The 25,492-nt window shown below is 39.1% G+C and overlaps 1 protein-coding gene across 1 annotated transcript in view; it reads right to left on the bottom strand.

The window, feature by feature from the left end:
- Positions 1–25,492, bottom strand: part of PPP2R5A (protein phosphatase 2 regulatory subunit B'alpha) — a 48,042-nt gene that overhangs the window by 2,004 nt on the left and 20,546 nt on the right. Inside the window, exons 3-12 of the mRNA XM_065632845.1 lie at positions 21,375–21,476; positions 14,499–14,591; positions 12,196–12,326; positions 11,929–11,988; positions 10,590–10,698; positions 8,172–8,225; positions 3,591–3,641; positions 2,496–2,615; positions 2,286–2,413; positions 9–110 (exon numbers count right to left, since the gene is read on the bottom strand). Of these exons, the coding sequence (XP_065488917.1) occupies positions 9–110; positions 2,286–2,413; positions 2,496–2,615; positions 3,591–3,641; positions 8,172–8,225; positions 10,590–10,698; positions 11,929–11,988; positions 12,196–12,326; positions 14,499–14,591; positions 21,375–21,476 (950 nt within the window). The remainder of the gene's footprint in view (positions 1–8; positions 111–2,285; positions 2,414–2,495; positions 2,616–3,590; positions 3,642–8,171; positions 8,226–10,589; positions 10,699–11,928; positions 11,989–12,195; positions 12,327–14,498; positions 14,592–21,374; positions 21,477–25,492) is intronic.

The raw sequence follows: 25,492 nt of genomic DNA, 5'->3' as shown, positions 1-25,492 counted from the left end.
ACCAGTACCTTTGCCTTTCTGCTTTATATGAGCTTGTAAGTTCATCGAAGAGCTTGCCATTCATCTCCATCAGGGTTTTCAGCACATTATATACCAGTGCCACTATAGTTCTAGAACACAAGGAACACAACCATTAGAATTACTTAACACTAAATTAACTTCAGTTAAAAAGTGTCCTTTTCTTTATTTTTTTAAACTCTGAGCTTCTTATTTAAGATACTACTGTAAGATCAGTGACTTTCTGACACAAAATCCTTTACTATAATTTCCTTTGTAAATTAATAAAATGCATATTTAAACATTTTTTGAAATGTCTACTTAAATTCCTAACTCTTATAATTGCACAGGATATAATTATTAGTACTGTGGCTGTACTACAAAGCCATTCATTGATGTTAACATTTAATAAGCCAAGTTTTAACAACAATTTAAGATTTGAGTAATGGAATGTGAGAGTCTAGAAGAATAAACTTCTGGCTAATAGCTTCAGGACTGGGCAAAAGAATGCAGCAGAGGAACCACAGGTGTGTGGTTTAATACAGCTACTAAAAGCTCTACCAGGAGCATTTCTGGGTAGCAGATACTTTCGCTGCACATGCCCCACTAGAGAACTGAACTGAAAACATCAGACAACGGTTTCCAGTACCTCAGTTGCTTTAAGAAACTGAGCAGCTTGAGCAACACTGGCTGTGTCTTAAATGGCTGGCTGTATTTCCATGTTAGGTGTTGCTCTGATTTTTGTGAAGGCACTCATATTTCAGTAAGTTAAACAATATTTAAGGTATCTCCTTTAAGCCCTCTCTCAATTAGAGACAGAAATAGCAATAAAATTAAACATTTCAAAGGTGCCTTTCATTAAGCTCGACACTAATCTAAAAAGTTGGTAAACTGTCATCCCCAATCTTTCCCTTGGCTGGCAGCTCCCCTTCCCGCAGCAGCCTTGACTGTAGGGCTGTGGGGCAGGGGTGCCCCGCAGTCTTGTGGCCTTGAAAAATGAGCAAAAGGAAAAATCTACAAAGTAACCAAAGGACCAAGTTTGCCTTTTGGGTCCACTCTGCCTGCTGTGGCACTAGGAAATCACCCAGCTGTTGGTCAGAGGCCTTATGCGCAGTCAAAATGCACCGTACGCTTCGTACACTTTACCTGTCTATGCACCTTTTTTTTTTTTATTTGGAACCCTGACTTTCACATGGTTTGAAGACAAAAACTTATTTGGGATTTTGATTTTCTGAGAGGAAAAGCTGGATTTTGAGCAAGTAGTTAAGTCCACATCAAACAGCTTGATGGATAGAAGCCTATTTCTCCGCCCTCCAAAACAGTTTAAAACCAAAGGGTTAGATTTTGTGCCCACACAGTTACCCTGTGCCTTTCACTTCCCTCATAAAGAGCCACCTCTGTCCACTGCAAGGGAGAGAGGGACATCCTCCAAATTGGTTGAGGTCCCAAGCATGAGCTCCAAGAACTAGTTCTCCAAAATTTTATATTCAAGTCTCGGCTGATACATTTGCAACTAGACATACCATCTAGATAAACTCAGAATAATTTCAGAGCTTCTGAGGGCTTGAAACAGGACACTGGATTTACTGAAACGTTGCAGGAAGCTCCTGCCTACCCTGGCTTTTGTGTGAGCTTTACTTTCTGCAAATAGATTTGCAACTTGAATTCAGGATGGTGGAGATGAGCAAACTTTGCTTCCTAGTATTTCAGTGTAGTTACTGCTGCTTTCAAACATGATGTAGAAATACTAATATTTAACTTGTGGCATTACATATACAATGAAATAGTCACTCATTTGTCATTCCTACCACCCTTCATAGTGGTAGGAATTTCTCTTCTCCTATAGTATCTATCCCCCTTACCTCACCGGGCAGCAGTAACTACTTATGAAGACGCTGACAGAATTTTATTCATCTGAAGTAGTAAAAGACTTAACTTTAACATTACTACTTAAAGCATAACTGCAGCAGAAGCATCCCCTGGAAATTGTTTTGCCTTAAGTAGTATTAATTTGCATTAACTAATCCATAAAATTAAGTGTGATTATAGTATGAAGACCATCATCCGATTTCCTCATACTTTTTCAATAAATTCCAGGTCTCCATCATAACAATGCAGACAGTGAATGCATAATATAGCTGAAAATTACATCTGTTTTAGCACCCATAATCTCATTGAGTTCATCAGATTTAAGTAAAAATGAAGTCATATTTACAAGCTTAAAATACAAATCTGAAATAGTGGACAACTTATTTATAGTACTATAGATAAAGTTAAACGTTACATACGGATTCCAGTGTTCTTTGGAGATCTTGTATAAACTGCCAAACATAATTGGTAGAATTTTATCAATATTCTCCTCAATCAGGCTAAGAATATATTCATTATTCCAGAAGTACAAAGCTCTTTCTGCAACCTGAAACACAGAGTTTAGGGGTCAACAGCCACAAAATAAATTACTACAAGTGATTTTTTTATACCTTTTTTTTTTTTTTTACCTGAAAATGTGAACTTGACACACACTTGGATATTTGCTTAAATAAAGGCTCTTCTATTTTTTTGAATTGCGTCGGTTCTATTACATCTAAGATTTCTTCAATTTCACCTAAAAACATTACCTGTTTGTATAAAAGAAATATATCAAATACTGCAAGAATGTTTGATATTGCCATTGTAACTAGGATCAAATAAAATACCACTTATACATTAGTCATGAATCCCGCAAGGAACACTGTCTGTAATTACAATGCATTAGACATCCACAGCTTTTTTGCAGCCTGAAAGAAGTCAATCATCAGTTTCAGTGACCAGGTTACTGCTCTCATCTCGGATTTCTTCTTTTGTGTACTTGCTCTAAACACTTCACAGAACTACTTCTGCAGAATATGGGGTTTTTACAGTTAAAAAAATCCTAGAACATTTTATTTCTTCAAGAATGGCTGCAGAGGTTACCATTATCCGAGAGCTCCAAAGTAGCTTTTGAAGTGATAAATAGTTAATTCTCGTTTTAAATTACAACCAGCAGAACACAAGGTATGTGGGACAGAAAAATTCAATACCACTCACAAGCAGGGACAACCGTGTTAAGGGATCCCACTTTTAAAGAGCCGGCAGGGTGGGATTTGGTGGCATAAATCAAACTCCTGATTTTCATACTCATTTTAACTACATAGAAGAAACAAGAAAAAAAAAGCATTTCCCAAGACCACTGAAAGTTATTTTTATACAACAGCAAAAGAATGTATGTATGCTTTACCAGACATTTATTCGGTATCTCAATTGCTAAGTCTGTGTCACATTGCAGATGACTACCTCCTACCTGCTCCTTATCTCCCAAGATACTTCTCAGCTTGGAAAATTGTTTCTCTAGACAATATCTTAATTAGAATGCAACTTTTAATATAATTTTAACATAATAACACCATAGTAAGAACAGACATATAAAGCAGTTGCACTGAGTTGCATGATGAAGATGAGCACCTCAAGAAGCTTCAAGAACTGCACGTTTCCTGCAAAGTGTCTTGAAAAGCCCAGCAGAGCCCGCACTACGTTTTACATCACAGCGAACACCAGAAACATGAGACAAAACCAACCTCTTTCTGACTGCAAGTTTTGGGCCAAAATTTGAGCAGTCCTCTGATTACCTGTATTAAAAACACAAGTTAAAGCAGAAAAAAGTTTCTATTACATATTTGATAAGATTAAAGAAAAAAAAAAAGTACTATTTTTCATTGAGCCTCTGGTTAAGGAAAAGCAAACTAAATGCAGCTGGATGTAGTTCCACTAAAAATAAATACTGTGCTGTCTCATTTAAATATTTATCTTGTTTAGGCTACCAGAATAATTTAGACGCTTATCTCTTTGATTATCCATTCACACTCTACTCCCATGCCACTGCACACATTAACTGATAGGATGTTGATAACATCAAAGCGTCACAAAAGGAACTTAACCCCCCTGTAGCGAGATTCCCCACAATCTTTTTTGCCTTTTACTCATCCATACTTTGGGGAGCACCTGTCTTGGCATCAAGGTTTGAAGCCAAAGAGCAAGTGTGCACTGACTATGAGGAACTACAGCCTCTACCACTTCTTTTTTTTCTAGAAATTGAAATGCTAAAGACTAGAAACTACCAAAAAAAAAAAGTGAACTTACAGAGAAAATGTATTCTGGTATCTACATGGGAAACTATCTTACACAAGACTGGAAAAAATCCTTCAGGAAACTTAATTAGAAAGTACAGCCCCCAAGAGGAAAGGAGGGGGAAAAAAAACCCCATACAGCAAAGGCTGGAGGCCTGTTTCCTAGAAACAAACATCTGACATGGCATCAAAATTACAAAATTAATGCTGGTTAAAAAAAAAAAAGCTGCAATTGGATGTTTCGGAAGCAGAAACATTCTCGGAGCCTTATAAACTTTAATTCTGAGGAAGAGATCTCTATTTTTATGATACAACAGCACCTAATTGATCATATCCAAGGGTTAAGCTTCCTCAACGATTTGAATACCTTCCATGTTTGATTTTTGCCAAGCTGATTTTTTTTTTCCGGCTTCCCAGCTGTCTGTTTTATTCACAACTACGTGTACTATCAAAAGTGACTTTCCAGAGAAAAAGTTAATATGATTTTAAGTGCCCACAAGTCTTTATCCTAGGATACAGACATATCCTGCTACTACAAAACTGAATGTCACTTCAAATGACACAGAGCAAATGTAGAAACCTCAGCCAGCTGGTGAACTCCTATGCTCAAATCCACAAAATAAAGTAGGTTACATGGAAAGAACCGATCCCTTAGAGATCCTCAACCACACAGTTCTACCCAGCTGGCTTAATGCTACAGACAGCTGAAACACTAAACACCATCATAGAATCATTACAGTTGGAAGAGACCCTCAGGATCATTGAGTCCAACCATAACCTAACTAGCACTAAACCATGTCCCTAAGAACCTCGTCTAAACACCTTTTAAACCCCTCCAGGGATGGTGACTCCACCACTGCCCTGGGCAGCCTGTTCCAATGCCCGACAATCCTTTCCATTAAGAATTTTTTCCTAATATCCAATCTAAACCTCCCCTGGCGCAACTTATGCCCATTTCCTCTCATCCTATCACTTGCTACTCGGGAGAAGAGCCCAAGCCCCTCCATGCTCCAGCCTCCTTTCAGGCAGTTGCAGACAGCGATCAGGTCTCCCCTCAGCCTCCTTTTCTCCAGGCTGAACAGCCCCAGGTTCCTCAGCCGCTCCTCATCAGACTTGTGCTCCAGACCCCTCACCAGCCTCGTCACCCTCCTCTGCACTCTTTCCAGCACCTCAATGTCCTCCTTATGATGAGAGGCCTAAAACTGAACACGGCATTCAAGGTGCGGCCTCACCAGTGCCGAGTATGGTAGCACAATCACCTGGCAGGTGCCGAAGGAGCAGAAGGCCTGGGTCGGCCCACGCAGGTGACAACTTTGCAGCCTGGCCCCCAAAAGCCGAGCTCCCTCCCACCTCCATGGACGGAGCAGAGGAGCTGGGGCATGTGGCACAGTGACAGGGACAACAAGTTTTGAGCTCCCCCATTTCAGCGGGGGGAATTACCTGGTCTGGGAGTCCTTCACTCACCTGCTTCTGTTCCAGCCTCCAGGAGTCAGACTGGCATCAATTATACTTGTTTCTCTAGATTCACAACTTAAAGTAGTCTACGTAAATACATTTTAAATCTAGGGCCATTTTCTGTCAATTAGCTTGTAACTGAAGCACTCAGTTATATACTATTGAGATTTTGTATTTTTAAAGAACAAACCTGAACATTTAACAGAAATAATAGCTCATTCTGCTGACACCTTCCCTTCCCCCAGAACAATGCAAGTAAGCCAAAAAAATTCGGAGAAGCATATTTGCTAAAGAAAAGCTGTGAGAACCTCCCAAACTGGAATATGAATTTACTGGTCTCAAAATCATAAAACAGAGTTAGCTGGAAGAGTCCAGTTTCCAGCACTTGCTAGTTTAAGAGTGTTGAATATACTTCACTACACAGACTTGTATTCTCAACTTGATAAAGAAATGGCATGTTCTGAGTATAACAGTGCAGACCTCAACAAGATACCTATTGCTTGCTCCTCAGAGAGTATCAGTTTCTAGCTTGACTATGCTTTCATATTAAAAAGCTGATACATGCACATTTATGTTCAAAAATTTTATTCAAAGAAATATTCAACAGGAATGCAGATCTGAATTCCTGCTGCTCTTAGTACAGAAAACTCTTAAGATTAATAATTCGCCCTGAGCTACAAAATTCCCACAAAGTTGACTTACAACAGCAGGCACCTGCTAGAAAACATCTCTTATGTACAAGGTCTACATGTTGAGCCTGACTTCTTCAATGTAAAGGCCACTGCACTTAGCAGGGTTAGGTAACAAACTCTTCTTGTCAGCTCTGCAAGCATCAGGCCTGACCTAAGGCAGACTACCCTAGTTACAAGAGCTTGGATTGAACGTCCTCTAAATTGACCCTGAATGACGATTCCTGCCAGAAAAATAACAGTAAGGTACCCATGAAGACAGCCTTCTGATGGAGTTCTTAAAATATTACTTGACCTAAAGCCAAAAAAATTTCCAAATGCTGTCTCATCGGTCGCTCCAAATTTACTTACATTTACTTTTCAAGCATTTCAGAAAGTTTCTTAAAGCTTCACTTCTTATCTTATTGACTTTTACTCCTTTATAAAGCCTATTTTACTATACACACAGAGTAATGACCAAAGCAAGCACAGGCAGTGACTCTGCAGCGAGTTCTTGTATCTTCTCCATTCTGAATTTATCTTTACTGATTAAGAGGCAACCAGAATTGTATATACTGCAGTCCTGATGAAATCTCAAAATTGCACTATGGCACTCCTACTTCAAAAAGCTTGCCTTCTTCAAAGCCAGGGCTTGGATCCTGCTTCACAGTTCTGTAAATTCACATCAGGAAGCTCTGACTTTGTTACATTGTAACTTCATTCTATCTACCACACTTTCATGCAATACTACAGGTTTTCTGCTCACATGTCAACTTTAACTGTCAAAATGCCTGGGTTGTTTTGTTGCTTGGCTTAAGGAATTAGGCTTACACAATTCCTTTCGTCTCACCCTATCCAACAAAATAAGCTCATTGACCATAGCTGGCAACACTGCACTGCACAGGGAAGGAAGATGCTTCAAGCAGACAAGTCAAGTTTATAGTCAGGTTGACCAGCTTCCACCACCTACAGAGTAACTTGTCTTCTGATGAGGAACATCAATACTTCAATGGCTGTGCAGAAAACAAGCTTCCACTGAAAGACTGGTGAAGATCTACGTTGTCTCCACAAAGCTGTTTTATCTTTTTTCTTTACAGAAAAAAAAATTCTATTTTGCATAAGCTCTTTGTTTTTCTGTCACAAAAAGGGATAAAGTGTTTAGATACCAACATAACCCTAACATAAATATTTCTGATTGTCCAGCTAAAACCAGTTTCTGTTCTAGCTGGTCTGATACCATGTCCCCATGAGCTGCCGCACTGCCCAGAGCCTACATTCTTCTTTAGGGGCATTGCCGAAGCCCTTGCATGGAGCACTGCAGACCCAGCTAAAAGCTGAGCTGTCAATGTGTATCATGGGAGATTCAGTCTGGCAAAAGCCACTGCTGCCTGCAGCACCTGTGCGGGTAACTGCCAAGAGGCACCCCCGTAACTGAAGAGACAGAACAGAAACCTCACATTTGGAATTTCAGAGTTCTTTCTGTCTAAATAAAGTGCTCTTATTCTTCCCAACTTTTATTTTGGGATTGTTCATTCGCTGAAATATTTCAGCTTTATGCAGTGGCTAGGTACAAGCCATCAGCACCAAAAATAATGAAGTTTTAGTTCTTCTCAGGAGGGAATACAGTTGTTACATGCTTTCTCATATGAGGTAATTTACATTATATCAGTGGTTCAAACTTTTATTTAAATTTGTGCTCTATCTTGGCCACAGGTTAGAGATAACTGCACTTGCAAACCCAGAATTTTCTTCAAAACTGTCCTGGATTTATTTTTTTTTCCAAAAACCACCTATTATTAATCATTAATCAAGACAGCATAGGTAGCAATGCTATACAATTCTAACAAGTCACACTGAAATATTTAGCTGAAATTAAAAACAGAAGAACATTCAATTGAAAAACACTTACAGGCTCTGTTAAAGTTGTATCTTTTTCCAGGAACTGTACGACACAATAGGCGAGCTAGAACAAGCCATATGATTATTTAGGTTAAACAGACATTGTTTAGACATTGCAGCATAACTAAATATCACAGTTTATAATGCAAGTACTTCAGATCTGGGGGGAAAATGGGGTGGGAACCCAACCCAAAACACCCCTACACAGCCATTTAAAATTCTTTCAAACTAAACAAAACAGCAATTAAAGCAGCAAGATATACAAGGCCTGCTCTATCTCACAAAAACCTCCTGCATACCGAAAATCTTCATTTTTTTCATCTTAGAAGAAAATGACTTTTAAGCTCAACAGACATTTCCCTAACTCAGATCCAGTACCCAGACAGATTTTTTTCAACATCAATTCCTGTATTAACATTACAAAGCTATCATTGTCAAACATCTATATTGGGGTAAAAAAGGTCACACTTTCCGTCAAAAAAGTTTAAAACAGGTTTGACTGAGCACACACGAGTACTAGATATCTACAACATGCAAGATCCAGCGATAAGATTTCAGGTGAAAGAGTTTTAACGCATCCCATGGCCAGGAGGGACCAGGCAGCACCTGTCCAGCTGAGCGTCCCGTCCCCAGCACCCAGTGCCAGTGGCAGAAGTGGGGAAGCACAAGCTGATGAAGCCACCAGCTCTCCCAGCCTCCAGGGATTCCTGTCCAGGGGTCTTCTCAGGCCAAACTGTGATATCACATGTTATATAACTACTCATTGTTTAGTTACTTAGCACTTCATTAAGCAACACAGCAATCATCCCTCTGCCCAGTATAGAAACCATACACTAACCCTATTGCTGCAGTAGCTACAATCCTAGATTCCATTAAGACTGATTTTAAGAAGTCACAGTATTTTTCATGTCACAGTATAAAGCAAAGACTAAAGTTATTTACATGTAACACATGTACATTTCAGTACTTAGGATGCACTACAAGCATTACCTTTCAAATTTTTTTTTTTTAATTCTGTTATCCCAAAGCAGGCAATTATAATGCTGTAATTACATGTCTAATTTATTTTGTTTACCCTTAGGCTGAGGATGCATATGTGTAGATTCAAAAAATAATAAATGTCACACATTAATCTCAATAAAATCCCATTTTATATATATGGTACAGTAATGCTTTATTGTTCAAAGACACAAAGACTCAAACTTAATTCAGCTTTAAGGCTTTAACTTTTAAGGAGAGGCTAAACTTGTACTGTAGCAACAAAGCAACCAGGCCGCTCCTGACTGCAAAGCAGATTTAATGCTGATTTACACCTGCAGGATAATCCAAAAGCAGAAACACACGGTGCTGAAACTGCACGTGGCACTGGTGGTTTATGACGGGACAGCTGAGCAGCCTGGTTAAACCAAATGCTACTTTCAGCTACACAGTGTATCTGAATTAACAGGACTCTTTCAGGTACTGACAAACTGGATTAAACACATCACAGAAAAAGGACAGTTTGCTGGACTGATCTATCCATTAGAATACCTTCGGCAAGCGACTGCTCCCTTTCACATCACTGACTCACTCCACGGAGCAGCCTATTGTATAGCAATAAACCACAACAACAAGTGATTTAATTAAATTAAATTTTTATAGGAGAATTAGGAATTAACTGAGCTCTTGTCTTGATCCTGTTTGTAGGCTTTATGGTCATAATAATTTCACTTTAATTAGAAACTCATTTCCTTGTATCTTTAGTCTATCAGGAGCTGTACTAGGGAGCTAAGTTAACAAAGCAAGTTTTTAATTAGCCACAGCAAGATTACTTGCAAGTTTGCATCAAATGTATTCAATACTCAAGTGCCATATGTCTGGAAAGGATATACATTATTTCTCAAACAGAATGCTGAACATCTGTGCAAAGTGTGAGGATGGAAGCCAAATGCAGAACTGCGGCATTCTGACAGCGTGTCATGGTTCTACATAATTTCTAGCTCATCCAGAGAGCTACTATACGTTTCTGCCATTTATATCCAACATTCTCCTCCCCTCTCCATCACTGGAATGGTTTTAGAAATAAGAAAGCACTTCTGAAATAAGGTTCCTTTATACACAGCATTTAGGTTACATAAAGGAAATGATAACAGAACAAGGTCCTGGGATTAAATGAAGCTTAAAGTGTGACAAGACTAGCAAGCAAAACAAGCTTCCCGCTCCAGTTGACATGATTTTGACTCACTGCTATATTCTTTCACTTTTAACATATGCTAAACACTATCTCAAAAATTAACATTTAGACATAAGATTTGCAAGATCTTTAAAAAATAAGTGAATTTGCAAGTATTTTGGAATATTGATATTATAACATATACTGCTTTAAATTTCATTAGTTTCAATGCAAACAAGAAAACCCCACCACTCTTAAAAATAAGCAAAAGCTTACCTGCGCATGAAACAAAGCTAATCCCTTTGCAGTATGCATGGGAATCAGAACTTTCATAAGGAACTGTTTGTGTTCTGCTTTCAGTGGCAGTGCAAAACCATTGATAATACTGAAAACATGAATAAGCAGGATTTATTTTTATTAAAAAATATTTTTTTCCTAGCAAGCCAAGAACTTCTGCAAATTCAAGAGACATTCAATTTCTGATTCCATTTCTAAACCTGATTATTTTGAAGCCATAACATAGCTCTACATATGTAAAACCTTTAAAGTGCTGGTATCATGCAAGTTTAGACTCTTGGTAGGAATAACAGAGAGCCATAGCAGAAGTCAAATAATACTCATCAGATGAACTGAATTATTTTTATTGTGACCTCCATTAAGTAAAATTATCTACAGCAAGTCGTCTTGTCTAATTGCAAAGCTTGGACAGATGCATGAGCAAATTGATCCATTTCATTCACAATCACTAGCAACTTGCAGAGGAAAAAAAAAAAGCATAAACTTTTGAACTATTTTAACATTGCAGTTTGAATATTTGTTTTGAGACTCTCAAACAAGCTTTCCCTCCAAAAGCAAAGTTTAAAAGTAATCTCATTGATTCAGTAATCTTAAGAGTCAGTAAGCTGTAGAACAGATAAAAGTCCTTCAAGGAAGACGTTGGGGTTTTTTTTCCCCTCCTACATTTTAGATAAATCAAAGAAAATAGAAGGTATCCCTTTCACTTGATTTTCATGAAAATCTGTTTCACAGTAGCCTCACAGTGTTTGGATTTTCAGTTACACCAGTGATATTTATAAAATTTTCTACTGTGAGATGTGTGTGACAGTTTTGGCAAAACAAAACAGCAAAATACTAACACAAAAAACTTCAAAGTTAAATATTAAATTAGTGAAATAATGTCAAAAAGATAACTAAAAAACCCTAGCACACTTACAAGGCTTTCCTGAATAGAATTTAAAGAAAAGCAGTCTGGTGAAGATTAAAGCTCTTCATTCAACATGAGGGCAAAAGTTAACATTCATTTTCTGAATCAAAGAACGAGTAATCTATCAGACATAAGATAAGCACAAGTAGATATTCCTGACAGACAAGGACCCTTAAGAAATATTTTGCCAGTCATCTTTAAAACTTGCACTGAAAAAGAATTATTTATACTCTATATTCTAATTTGATATCCACATGGTAACCCAGATGGTATTAGATTATCTCAGTGACTGCACTTCATCACTCGTTACTGTAATAATTCTCTTTCCCTCCCTCCATTCCCAAAGCAAGAAAGCCAAAGCAAACACCCACAATAACATTTTATATGTTTTCTGTGTCAGATCAAACTTACCTTCCTAATATCTCAAGAAGTTCAGCAACACCATTGAAGTGCTCTGTTTCATATATAAACCTGTTACAAAAAAAAAAAGACAACCATCAAAAATCAAAACAGAGGATCAGATTCCAGAGAAAAAGCCTTTAATAAGCTTCAAATATTTGAAAGCCAGATCACGGATAAAACCCGGGTCTTCTATTTCAAGAATAACTCACTACAGACTCAGACCATGAACGCAAGATAAAATATTTCTCAACCTAGTCACACACACACAGAGCATACCTGAGGAAAATGTTGTTAATCTGTTTCCTGATGAATGCTCTTAAACCGAGGAATTTTCCATAAATTCGATGAAGAACTGTCTTTAGGAAATCACGTTCTCGTGGGTCTTCACTATCAAAGAGCTCCAACAACTTTAAAAATTCAATTGAAATGTGTTACTTTTGAAAGACTTCAATTTTGTTATGTTACTGATTAATTTACAAGTTCACATTACAAAAAATAAAATCAGTTAACAGAAAATTTATGTCAATATTATATTTTCAAAATTAGATTTTTAATAAAGCTGATTTTTTTTAATAAACCCAGCAACTTCATTCCCTTCAAAAGTCTGTATATAACAGACACCAAAGCCATCCTAACAACACTAGCAAAATAAAAATGAAATTCTAAGAATGAGATTATCAAACCTTAAGTCATTTATACTTGGACTTTAAGAAATCAGAATGAATCAAATCTGTGTCAGATATTTACAATTCCTTAATTAAATTCCTGTACCACTCATCTCAAAAAGCTACTCGTGTCTTGAAGGTTAAGCAAAAGCATAATTCTTTGCAGAATCATTTTGCAGGATAAGTGGATGGTAAGACTCATGCACACTTCCTCAGGGGGAGAAAGGGAGAGATATATTTAACAGAATGATAATGCATTAAAAATGAACAGTTGGGAAAAAAAAAATTGCAAGTAGAAGTTCGTTCATTTCTGGCAGAATCTACTATTAATATTCTCTGCTGCCTCCAGCTTTTTTTTTTTTTTTTTTTTTAACCACACCTTTCACACACTCCACCCCCATTTTTCTCTTATATATTCTGGGTGACGAGCATGATCAATTTTGTTGCTATACAAGAAATTCCACAATTAATGATTAAATACGGGGGGGGGATGTTAAAAATAAGCATAAGATATGTAATTATTAACTGATTCTTTGCTAATACAGACTAAGTGCCACAATAAGCCAGCAATATTTTCCACGCGTTTTTGTCTTGTAGAAAGTTTTCCAAGGACCCAGAAAAGACCATACTCAATTGAAGACACCTAAAGATATTCCAGTCCCATTACAGGTCATTATTTTAGCTAACCGTGCTAACCAAGTTAGTTACTTAGCTCAAGCAGTCACTACAGTGTCCTGCTCAGTCCAGGTGTGCGGGCTTAGGTATGTCTGCACCGAGCAGCGCAAGGGACTGGAAACAGCTGGTTGGGAACTTTGTTCAGGCTCATTTCATTTTTATATTTAGAAGGAATTTCTCAGGGTCACTACTCCACTTTCCCTCCCGCCCATATATAGCTAGCTGTTCATTGCATTGTGTTGCTTGTACTCTAGAGAAACATCAAGCAAAATGTCAGGAATTGAAACTCCGCAATGTGGCTCTTAGGAACCACAGGTCAATTGGTAAATTGGATGCCCACAGCCAATAGTTTAGCAACAGCTTCAGGCCTAAATTTTGTGGGAAATTCAAATAAAACACAGAAGAAGGAAACACCTATAAACAAAAACAATAAAACCAAACAAGTGGAAATTAAATGCAGTCACTGAAGGTGGGGAGGGAAAGTGTCCATCTGTGTTTTTACTTTCACTGCACTGTGATGGCCGCCAGCACTCTGAGCTTTTCCTTGACAAATAAGTATTTTGACATGGGAAAAATCCCCACTGAGTTAACCTTGGACAAAACCTGTTATAGTATTCAACAGCCTATTTCCTTGAGAAGTTATAATAAAAATGGTATCTCACTTCACTTTCTTGCGCATAGTCACTCTGCATGGCAAAGCATGATTTTCCTATGTACTTACTTTCTTGATTCTCCCTCTGTGGTTAACACACAATAGTAAAGAGAATGACACTACCTAGCCACCAGTTAGCTGATGTTACAATACATTTCAGTGTATTCTAAGTACAGGGGCTTTTTACAGGAAAAGTTTGCTGAAAGTTTACCCATAATAAATCTATGGAAAAAAACCCCAAACATAAAAGCACTACAACAATTTAATCAGCACATTGTTGGTCTGACTGGAAGTTACGAATCATTAAAAACAGAATTTGTATTTACAAATTACAAATATCTTGCATCGCAAAGCACTGAGGTTGACATCTGAAAACAAAGTGTTTCTGAAGTTATTAATTACATGTAGCCTCTATAGTATGATGTGCAGTTTATTTAGTGTTTGGCAGAAACCACTGTTGAAACAAATAAAACTTAACCCTCTTGTCAATATGAAAGCATTAATATCTCCTTAGCTGTACAGCCATCTGATAAATTAAGCTTGAGAGGAGATCTTTAAGTCTCGGGGTGGGAAAACTCCCTACTTACCTGCTGTACAAATTTCTGGTCAATATATCGCTTTGCAATGCTAGGCTGAAAATCTGGGCTCTCCAGAAACCTCAGGAAAAATTCATACACCAACTACAAACATGGAAATGAGAATGTTGATGTTAGTAAGTACACCATAACGGAGACCTCAGCCCCACCACTACCACAAAGTCAGTGGGACAATTCACATGTTTAAAAGGTCCAAAAGGAAACTGAAGCCTAACACAGTGCCTTAAACAGTCTCTACCAGAATTTACCGAAGAATTACAGTAAGTATCGAGAGCACTTTAATTCCCGGAAGAGCCAAACTTTAATGAATAATCTACTGAAAATACCACTATTAGACAAAAAACAAGTTCCGAGTATTACATATATTCACATTTCCTACTTAATAATTTATTATGTAGAAATAAATTACCAAACACTTATCAACACTGAGGGTAAAATTAAGTGATCTAACATCACATAATTCCTTAAACAGACAAGGGAAAGTCTGCTAAGTGTTCCTGAAATCAAGTTTCAGCTGCAAACTCCAAAACTTAGAAGTCAAAAAGCTGAATGAATACACAGAAACTTAAGAGTTTGCCTTAACGTTACGTTTCTATATCCTGGACACTCAATTTAAACAACAGTACCCTCTGCAGAATTATCTTCAATATCCCTTACATTTCCTCATATATTATTTCTATTCAGTTCAAGTCCCCATTCGCTATGATCCTACAATGCCCACAGATGAAAAAACACACAGGAGACAGAGCACGTGAGGGCCTGAGGTAGCAGAGAGAGGCACAAAAAAGCCAGAGTACAAGTCACATATCTGGGGGTTCATTAGAGGTCCAAGATACAAACCACTGCACTTCCATAACAATGGCAGATTTATAAAATACAAAGAAGGCATCTCAACTAAGACAGAATTGAGAGGAAAGGTGTCCTACATTTAGATACATTCAGGACTGCTTAAGTTACCAACACCTATTTCTTAACTCCATGTTAAACAACTGATAAGTCATAATACCAAAATGTAATTTAGATACATAAAGACCCCACTGACTGGACTTCTAAATAAAACCCACACAGAGCTGTGGTCACACTCACAGGCATCTATTTCAATTATTACCACTAAGAGTACTTCTTAAACTGAGAGCCAACACCTGAGTAATTCATAAGTATAATTATGAAGTTCACTTGAGAGAAGTGTTTGACAATAAGTACTTTTTATCTAGAACATTTCAGGTGACAGCCTCAAGGAGGGCATGCTGTATCTGCAAAGCAGAAGCTCAGAAACACAAGTTAGCCTTCACTCTTTCTTCCTCTCTCACAGACTGTAACAAGAGCTTTTCATGTCAGCAGTTTAAATGTACACAAATTTCATCTAACTGTATTAAAACCCAAGCTTCCCTGTACAGCCTTAACTTGTCTTCCTGTGCATAAACACAATAGCACACAGTTGCACAATAGACAACTTAGGACAGAATTTTTAAAAGCTTAATGATAGACAAAGCTTAATGAACGACAAATCAACACTATAATTTTACATGTCTCCATACTCTACCAGCTGTCTTAGAAAGAGATCAACCATGGCTGTTTAATGTCTTCACCAATGACACAGACAGTGGGACCAAGTGCACTCTTGGCAAGTTCACAGATGACACCAAGCTGAGTGGTGCAGCTGACACACCTGAGGGACGGAATGCCATCCAGAGGAACCTGGACAAGCTCAGGAAGTCGGTCCATGCGAACCTCATGAGGTTCAACAAGACCAAGTGCAAGGTCCTGCACCTGGGTCAGGGCGACTCCCAGTATCCATGCAGGCTGGGGGATGGAGGGATTGAGAGCAGCCCTGCAGAGGAAGACTTGGGGAAGCTGGTGAATGAAAGATTGGACGTGAGCCGGCAATGTGCACTTGCAGCCCAGAAGGCCAATTGTATCTTGGGCTGCATCAACAGGAGTGTGGCCAGCAGGTCAAGGGAGGTGATTCTGCCCCTCTGCTCTGCTCTGGTGAGACCCCACCTGGAGTTCTGTGTCCTGCTCTGGAGCCCTCAGCACAGGAAAGACATGGACCTGTTGGAGAGGGGCCAGAGGAGGCCACAAAAATGGCCAGAGGGCTGGAACAGCTCTGCTGTGAGGACAGGATGAGAGAGTTGGCGTTGTTTGGCCTGGAGAAGAGAAGGCTCCAGGGAGACCTTATAGCAGCCTTTCAGTACTTAAAGGAACCTGTAAGAAAGATGGGGACAGACTTTTTAGCAGGGCCTGTTATGATAGGACAAGGGGTGATGGTTTTAAACCAAAGGACAGGAGATTCAGACTAGACATGAGGAAGAAATTTTGTGCAATGAGGGTGGTGAAACACTGGTCGAGGTTGCCCAGAGAGGTGGTAGATGCCCCATCCCTGGAGACATTCAAGGCCAGGCTGGACAGGGCTCTGAGCAACCTGATCTAGCTGAAGATGTCCCTGCTCATGGCAGGGGGGTTGGACTAGATGAGCTTTGAAGGTCCCTTCAAGCTCAAACCTTTCTATGGTTCTATGAGTCTACTGATCTTTTTCAACCTAGAAACTAGATAAAATTCATTAGCAGTTTGCATTGAAATGGGAAACACGTGGCTAGAGGGAGGTTATTAGTACAACTTCTTAGGGATTAATTTTGGAATTAAATTTCATTAAATATTTCTGTAATAAATTCCTATATTAAATATTTTTATCAGTGACCACAACAAAGAATAGTCATGTGTGATAATTGCTTAGATCACAGAATCACAGAATGTTAGGGATTGGAAGGGACCTCGAAAGATCATCTAGTCCAATCCTCCTGCCAGGGCAGGAACACCCAGATGAGGTTACACAGGAAGGCGTCCAGGCGGGTTCTGAATGTCTCCAGAGAAGGAGACTCCACAACCTCCCTGGGCAGCCTGTTCCAGTGTTCCGTCACCCTCACTGAGAAGAAGTTTCTTCTCAAATTTAAGTGGAACCTCTTGTGTTCCAGTTTGAACCCATTACCCCTTGTCCTATCATTGGTTGTCACCGAGAAGAGCCTGGCTCCATCCTCGTGACACCCACCCTTTATATATTTATAAACATTGATGAGGTCACCCCTCAGTCTCCTCTTCTCCAAGCTAAAGAGACCCAGCTCCCTCAGCCTTTCCTCATAAGGGAGATGCTCCACTCCCTTCAGCATCTTTGTGGCCCTGCGCTGGACTCTCTCCAGCAGTTCCCTGTCCTTCTGGAACTGAGGGGCCCAGAACTGGACACAATATTCCAGATGAGGTCTCACCAGGGCAGAGTAGAGGGGAAGGAGAACCTCTCTCGACCTACTAACCACCCCCCTTCTAATCCACCCCAGGATGCCATTGGCCTTACTGGCCACAAGGGCCCAGTGCTGGCTCATGGTCATCCTGCTGTCCACCAGGACCCCCAGGTCCCTTTCCCCTACACTGCTCTCTAACAGGTCATTCCCCAACCTATACTGGAACCTGGGGTTGTTCCTGCCCAGATGCAAGACTCTACATTTTCCCTTGTTATATTTCATTAAATTTTTCCCTGCCCAACTCTCTAGCCTGTCCAGATCTCACTGGATGGCAGCACAGCCCTCTGGCGTGTCAGCCACTCCTCCCAGCTTGGTGTCATCAGCAAACTTGCTGATAGTACACTCAATTCCCTCATCCAAGTCATTGATGAATATATTGAATAGTATTGGTCCCAGAACTGACCCTTGAGGCACTCCACTAGATACAGGCCTCCAACCAGACTCTGCCCCATTGACCATGACTCTCTGGCTTCTCTCCTTCAGCCAGTTTGCAGTCCACCTCACTACCCGATCATCCAGTCCACACTTCCTCAGTTTTGCCGTGAGGATGCTGTGGGAGACGGTGTCAAATGCTTTGCTGAAGTCAAGGTAGACCACATCCACTGCTCTGCCATCGTCAATCCACCTTGTTACGTCTTCATAAAAGGCTATGAGGTTGGCCAAACACGACTTCCCCTTGGTGAAGCCATGTTGACTGTCCCTGATGACCCTCTTATCCTTGATATGTCTTAAGATGGCACCAAGGATAAGGTGTTCCATCACTTTCCCAGGGATGGAGGTGAGGCTGACCGGTCTATAGTTGCCCGGGTCCTCCTTCTTGCCCTTTTTGAAGACCGGAGTGACATTTGCTTTCCTCCAGTCCTCAGGCACCTCTCCCGTTTCCCAAGACTTGGCAAAGATGATGGAGAGTGGTCCAGCAATGACTTCAGCCAGCTCCCTCAGCACCCGCGGGTGCATCCCATCTGGACCCATGGATTTATGGATGTCCAGATTGCTTAACTGGTCCCTAACCCAGTCCTCATCAACTGAGGCAAACTCCTCCATTGCCCTGCCTTCCTCTGGGGCCTCAGGGGTACAGGGCTCCTCAGGACAGCCTCCGGCAGAGTAGACAGAGACAAAGAAGGCATTCAGTAACTCTGCCTTCTCTGTATCTTCTGTCACCAGGGCACCCCTGGTGATGATGCCACAATACCAGAAGCTACCACCAGGAATGCTAACATTTGCAAACTTAAAACCACAACAGCAGCTACCAACTAGGGGGACAAGAATGGATTCTCCCCACAACAGACACTAGCTGCTCCTATCAAAAACCAAACCAAAATTTAAAAAAAACACAAAAAAAGAGAGATATGCTCAACTTTCTTGAATTTAAATGAAGCATTACCATTGAAAATACTAGATTGGGGGGAACTGTTTGATTTAGTAATTTTGTTTTTCAAAATTGGTCTGCTTGAGTAGAAGAGCTATGATTTATAATTCCTCTTACTTCAACCATTTAATCTTTCTCGCAGAGACCACTAGGATATTACCGCTCTAAGCTAACAATTCCTCCAACTCCACTACTCCCTAAGCTCCAAAATACGCAGTGGCTTTAACGCCAACCTGTTCAACCTTGTTTGGAAGTTACACATCATCTTGAGTATTGCTTTCAAGCCACGTCTTTCAAGTGGCACTCCTTTCACTGAAGGTCTAGAGTCTTTTGTTGTGACTACACACACAATGGTAACTTACTAAGACATTATGTATCATGTTATTTTAGAGAGAAATGCTGACAGATTCAATCAGAGAAGAGATTCAGGTTTATTTTCATTCCCAAAAAACTGGCTCCCTGACTGCCAGATAAGGAGAGAATTCTGCATTTGTTTGTAACTCGGCAATCACAAATCACTGCCAGCAAAACATCCACACATCCCCCCAAGTAGTTCTTTAGACTGTATCAAAAGTAGTAACGGGTTTTGAGGGGGAGGCTGGGGAAAGGGTGTGCACATCCCCTTCCTCCATACACAGAATTGGGTATTTCCAGCAGCTTTGTGCTCCTGGAGGGCAACTAGTAAATTACCAAACTCAGTCTTCTACCATCCGGTAACACCTGAACTGTAAAAGAAAGGAGAGGAAAACACAAACTCTTTCCATGGTGCTGCAGTGAACAAGATATTCCAAGGACAGGATGAACAACTGATGCAGGAGAGGGATATCCACAATCAACGATCAGACAGCCTGGCTGAAACTCATTTAGAAAAGGGCAAAGGAAAAAGCTGAAGATAAAATTTCAAATAACACCACAGGCTACAAACCTCTTTGAATTTACATTAGACAGGCCTAAAGCACAATTGAACTGGTCACAGAAACCACAAGTCTTTTTATAGAAAAAGAACAATAGTTTACTTATGACCTAAAGTGAACTGAGCAAATATCTATGAGTTTTACTCCTGAGAGACAGGGACATTTGTAAGTCAGATGCCACTACTGACTACATGAGACATTTGCATAGCCCTTGCACCCTCCTGCCACTCCAAAAATCAAGCCTCTAATCTAATTCAGCTATAGCAATTTCTCCTATGAACTAGAATCAGCCATATATAAGTGAGATAATTACCACAGCCTTTAGCCTGCAGAGTTATTTTTTGGTGATAACTTGTTTCTCACTTGGTTTAAGTCTCAAGTACTATCCTGAACATGTACTTTTTATAGCCAGTATTAGAAGCCCAGTTTTTAAATAACAGCATTTGTTGATACATTAAAACTGTAAGGTTATAGGGATAGAGTAGCATTTGAACTCCCTTAAGAGAGGGGAGGGAATGGTACGTAGATGTGTGCTACCTATTAATCTTCTACCCACTACTAGAAGTTGCTACATAACTTTTATTTAACAGATACTACTTGTTTAAATTCAGCAATGAACTGAGATATGAACTCGGATGATTACAAGCTATTTAGGCTTGTTCAACTTTTAACAGTTAATTGAAAAATAAATTCAGCAGTATTGCAAGTCAATCACATGATTGACACAGCAGTGCTATAGAAATCACGAGATGAATGCAACAATAGAATAACTAGCCAACTGTTACCAAACAACAACACCTATATTGTAAAGTTTTTGCATGGAGGGAGGGAAGATTCCGGGTGAGAAGAATGAGGAGATATCTATTTCTTGCTCAAAAGACAAATAAAGGCTATTGCTCCATTTTTTGTTACTGTCACAAGAAACCAAACTGTTACCATCCACTTCTATTTTAATGAATCACACAAAAAGTTGCTTAAGTGCAGAAAACAAAACTACTACGTAAAGAACATAACTACCTAAAATACCCAATGCTTTGAAGACATACATATGCTATACATTAACAGTGCAATCACTCTGTTAAAAAAAATGTATTTAAGCAATTTGGAATATTTACATTTTACCATATCTATACACATTAAGAGAAGCACCATTTTTTCCCCTTCCAAGTATAGAAACTCAATTGTATTATAAAAGCAATTTTGATGTTCTTACCAAAGGCACAACATGATTTAAGTATCCGTTCACAGTTCTTGCCTCAAAAGAAGGCTTGAAAACAAAGAAATCACACACCTGTATGTGGGGCCATGAGGCTTCGAGAGTTGGTTCATCTTCTTCTGGATCAAAATCCGGGTTATCACTAGGTGGAAGTGTTCTGAAAATATTAGAACTAATCTGCAAGAGAAAAAAAATCCAAAAAACAAAAACCAAACTGTTTAGTTGTATGACTTTCTATGCTTCCACAGACCGCAGTCAGCAAGGTACTGCTTTTATCCTAAAATTACATAAAACAAAACCAGCTTTAAAAAAAAAAAAAAAAATCAAAAATCAAATCACTTTTATTCTTTATTTTTTCAAAGCTGCTAAATACAAACAGTCATAAGTCTGAAACAGGCCAATGAAAATAAGAAAGTAATTTTTGTCTCAGCCATTTTACAAGTTCATAGCTACACAAGGTTGTATTTAAATTTTTTCTCTGAAAACATGATGGTTAAAAGAAAACTGTATTTTCTCCTTATAAAAACCAATTTTTAACTGTGTGACACTGAGAACTGAAGTTTTATGTAAGACACCAAATACAGAATAACTAAATGTGATTTAACGAGAGCTCTTTTCACATGTAAGACAGACAATCCCCAAAATATATCTAATTTTAGAGTTTTTCACTTAATTTCAAGATATTCCTCACTTTCAAGTAAGAACTGAAGAACCGTTTACAATTTTTCCCCTTCCATATTTTCAAGATGTCTCAAGGCTTTGGAAAGTCAGAAATAAAAAACAATACCAACTTTTTGATTTAACACAGAGAAACTTCGAAAAAGCTAAGAAAAATATCTACCAAGTTACTTTAAGTATGATCTAGTCATACCAAATCAATTTCAAAACAGTGAGTTTAAGAAGGTTTCTTCAGGGATTTTTGAAGTATACAGAAGCCTGCATAGAAGACCAATCTTTCAGATGTCAAAAGAAAAATAAATGTCATCTTTTCTTCCAGATGTAACATAATGGATTTTGAATCTCTCTAACATGAACGAAAAAGAACCTGAAGTTAATTTTGTTTCTCCGTTTTCTACTGTTTCTTCAGGAACACATTTAGCCCAACTTTTCCAATCCTCTTTCAAACTCTCCAGTCTTTTCTATCAAATCTGTTTCAAATAGCTGGTAACCACCCAAGCCTACCAAATACAAAAGAAAGAATGTTTGACAGTTCGCAGCAAACGCTACTCCGCAGCTTCCATGGAGTCTCCAAGGTGTTCGAAGAATCTCGCAAAAGGACTTTAAAAGATCCTGAAGTCACCCAGCTGGCTCTGTGTGGAAGAATCAGCTGCCTCATTAAACCAGATATAAAGCTATTGCATAAACTGGCTTCTATTTCCTCCTGTGCGCTTCATTCTCTGACCTGTCACTGTCTCCTGTTGGTACCGCAAAGCCGCAGGCGCTGCGGCTCTAGAGTCTGAAGGGCAATGATGTTCTGTATGGATGGGCACTAACTACGGCAGTCTCCTAGTCTACTGCACAGCAGAAAAAATAATCCCAAAACTATACGGTTGTCCTTTGATGTTGTAAACATAAGGGAGCACAAGAGAAATCGGCTGAGGGGAGATGAGGGGGAAATGGGAGACTTGAGAGAACGTGGATTTGAATAAAGTCGGAAAACCGAGACTATAATCTTGGTTCTGTTATTTGACACTGTCTACTCTTATGAGGTACTCAACAAAAACATCCAACAGAAAAAAAATCAGTCCCCTATAGAGACTTCTCTACCTCTGCTTGCAAGACTCCTGGTAATGTCTCTTCAAAATGCATCTTTTTATTTCTAGATGCATCTTGCTGAACTGAACTAGTCAACCCATTAGCACAGAACCTCAGAGCACAGAACACGAAAGCCGAGAACAAAACAAAGCTACTAACTATTGAACATACTTTTATAGCAGAAACAAAGAGTCTCTCAGCCAGATCTTCAGAAATTTAATTGGATGATTTTCACAGTACGCAGTACTTCTACCAGCATTACTGGTCTCCTGAGAACATATGAAACTTAGAACAAACTGTGCACCCATTTTTATGTACTAGCCTGTCTCCAAAAATAACTGGTTCATTTACTTGATTATGTTTTAAATACTTTTGCTCCCTGTCTCATTTGCTTATTGAATTGATCAAAAATGTGGTTTGAGTTAAAACTCTCATTGTTTTTTCTATAGCAAATTCTTCTTTATATCCTCTCACATGATTTAAAACATCCCCTTTCCTTCGTAAGTGGGGTCTTATCCCAGAACTGTCATTTGAGAAATATAAATAATAAAAGGCTTTCATAATTGGATAGGTTTCCAGAGAAATCCAGAATTAGCTTTCTAAATTAAATCTCAAAGTTTTGTGAATGTGACATCTGAAAATGTGCCAAATCAGGTATTGAGATACAGCAATTATATTTTATTAAAACAAAAAAGGAAAAAAAAAAACCCACAGAAAAAGATAACTTATACTTCCCAAGGGGCTAAGCATTTGAAGAGATACTAGATTCAATACCAATTTCTGAGTGTGCACATAGGGATACCTGATGTTTGTGTGAGACTCTGAATTCATAGCTGTGCAAGCTGCTAGGATCATCTCATTTACACTGGATTTTTACATGCTGAGGAGGAATGAGGGGAGATTAGCAGACACAAGAAGATGGAGGAGTAATATGTACAGGAGGGACATTTCTGTTATGCTCCTGAGACAGAGCTTCCTAAATTCCCAGGAAGTTTTAATACTTAAGATATTCACAGTGCCAAACTCTAATTTGCTGTTAGCTTCAGAGTACTTGCAATGCAGCATTTCCAGGCAGAAAAGACACTAATTTTAGATGACCTAGAAAGGAGGTGCACAGACCATTGTGCTACCCCTTCAAAACTACTTGTGAGCAAAACTCTTCCTCAGTTTTTAATTCGAAGGCTTTGGCAAAGGAATTATAGGAAAATCAGGCTGCCTGGTACAACAAAAATCATATGCCCTATGCAGCTACCTAAATATTTTTTTTTTTTTTAAATGATCTTGTTCCATACTTGGTGACTTGGAAAGACACTGGTATCATTTCAACAAGTGCTCCCTACCTCAGGATCCAAGGAGAGCCAGGACAACTCCAGGAGCCATGACTGTGTGGTACTGGCCTAGCAGCTCTCATGGTAACAGAAACCAGGTAAAGGGAAGAAACACTGGGTGACCTCCTCACCCGCACAGACCTTGACTATGAGCTGCTCAGGAACAACAATCTTTTTTCCTCTCTTGATGGCTGTAAAGCATTGTTGACTTTGGCTCCCCAAGACTCAGACAAATCCAAGGATGCTGAGGAAGCAGCCCAGTTAACTGAAGAAAAGGGGTCCCAGGCCTAGAGAAGACAAGAGGCTTTGGAAAGAAATTAGCTCTGCTTCTGCCACTAATGCCACTCTGGCTTTTTTCAGGGAATTTTTGTAGTTTGTATAGCTTTTACTACCAGTCAGATGATAGTCGGGTTTCATTAAGGCTGATTTCTGCTTTTTCATTTCAAAAACACTATCCTTCAAACTCTGCGAAAAACTCTAATGTTTTTATTTTAATGTAATAACACTGAAAAGTATAATAATAATAATAATAGCAATAATAAAATCTTTTAAATCTCGGAAGTTTTGCTGGCACATGTGTTGTTTGGAGGGAGAGACCCATCCAGAGTTCTTTCTGAAAGCTGGTACTTAGTCCTAATTCACAGCAAAGACCTTTGCTGCTGCCAGTTGCCAGGGAGACTGGAAATACTATTCAGGCTTGGAGGGATCTTTTGTCTCAAGCTCTGCAAAAGCTCTCACTGAGCATTTAAGGCCTTCTTCATTTTCTGTCATTTTAGGGGAGAAAAGGAGATGGAAATTTGTTATGGCAGGAAAAACAAGCATCCATGGAACCCAATCATTTGCACAACAACAACTACCTCAAAAGAACAGCTCAACAAAACCTCCTCTCCAAGAAAAGAAAACAACTCCAAGATAAAAGAAAATCTCCCTTCAACAAGCATGATAGGCTAGTTAGTATACTCTTTCTTCTAATAAGAGGCTATAGAGGGCACGCAGAGTAAGAAAATACTGTAAGGATTCAGGCTTGCTGCCACCAGCAGCAAAAATAAAGCAGCCAAAGAAGAGGTGGACACACTCTGTCCTTTATTTTCTTGTGTGAAAAAGGTTTAG

This window comes from Caloenas nicobarica, chromosome 3 (assembly GCF_036013445.1).
Source record: "Caloenas nicobarica isolate bCalNic1 chromosome 3, bCalNic1.hap1, whole genome shotgun sequence".
Lineage (NCBI taxonomy): Eukaryota > Metazoa > Chordata > Aves > Columbiformes > Columbidae > Caloenas > Caloenas nicobarica.
The sequence above is the reverse complement of the archived record's forward strand: the minus strand, read 5'-3'. Positions and strand labels throughout refer to the sequence as shown.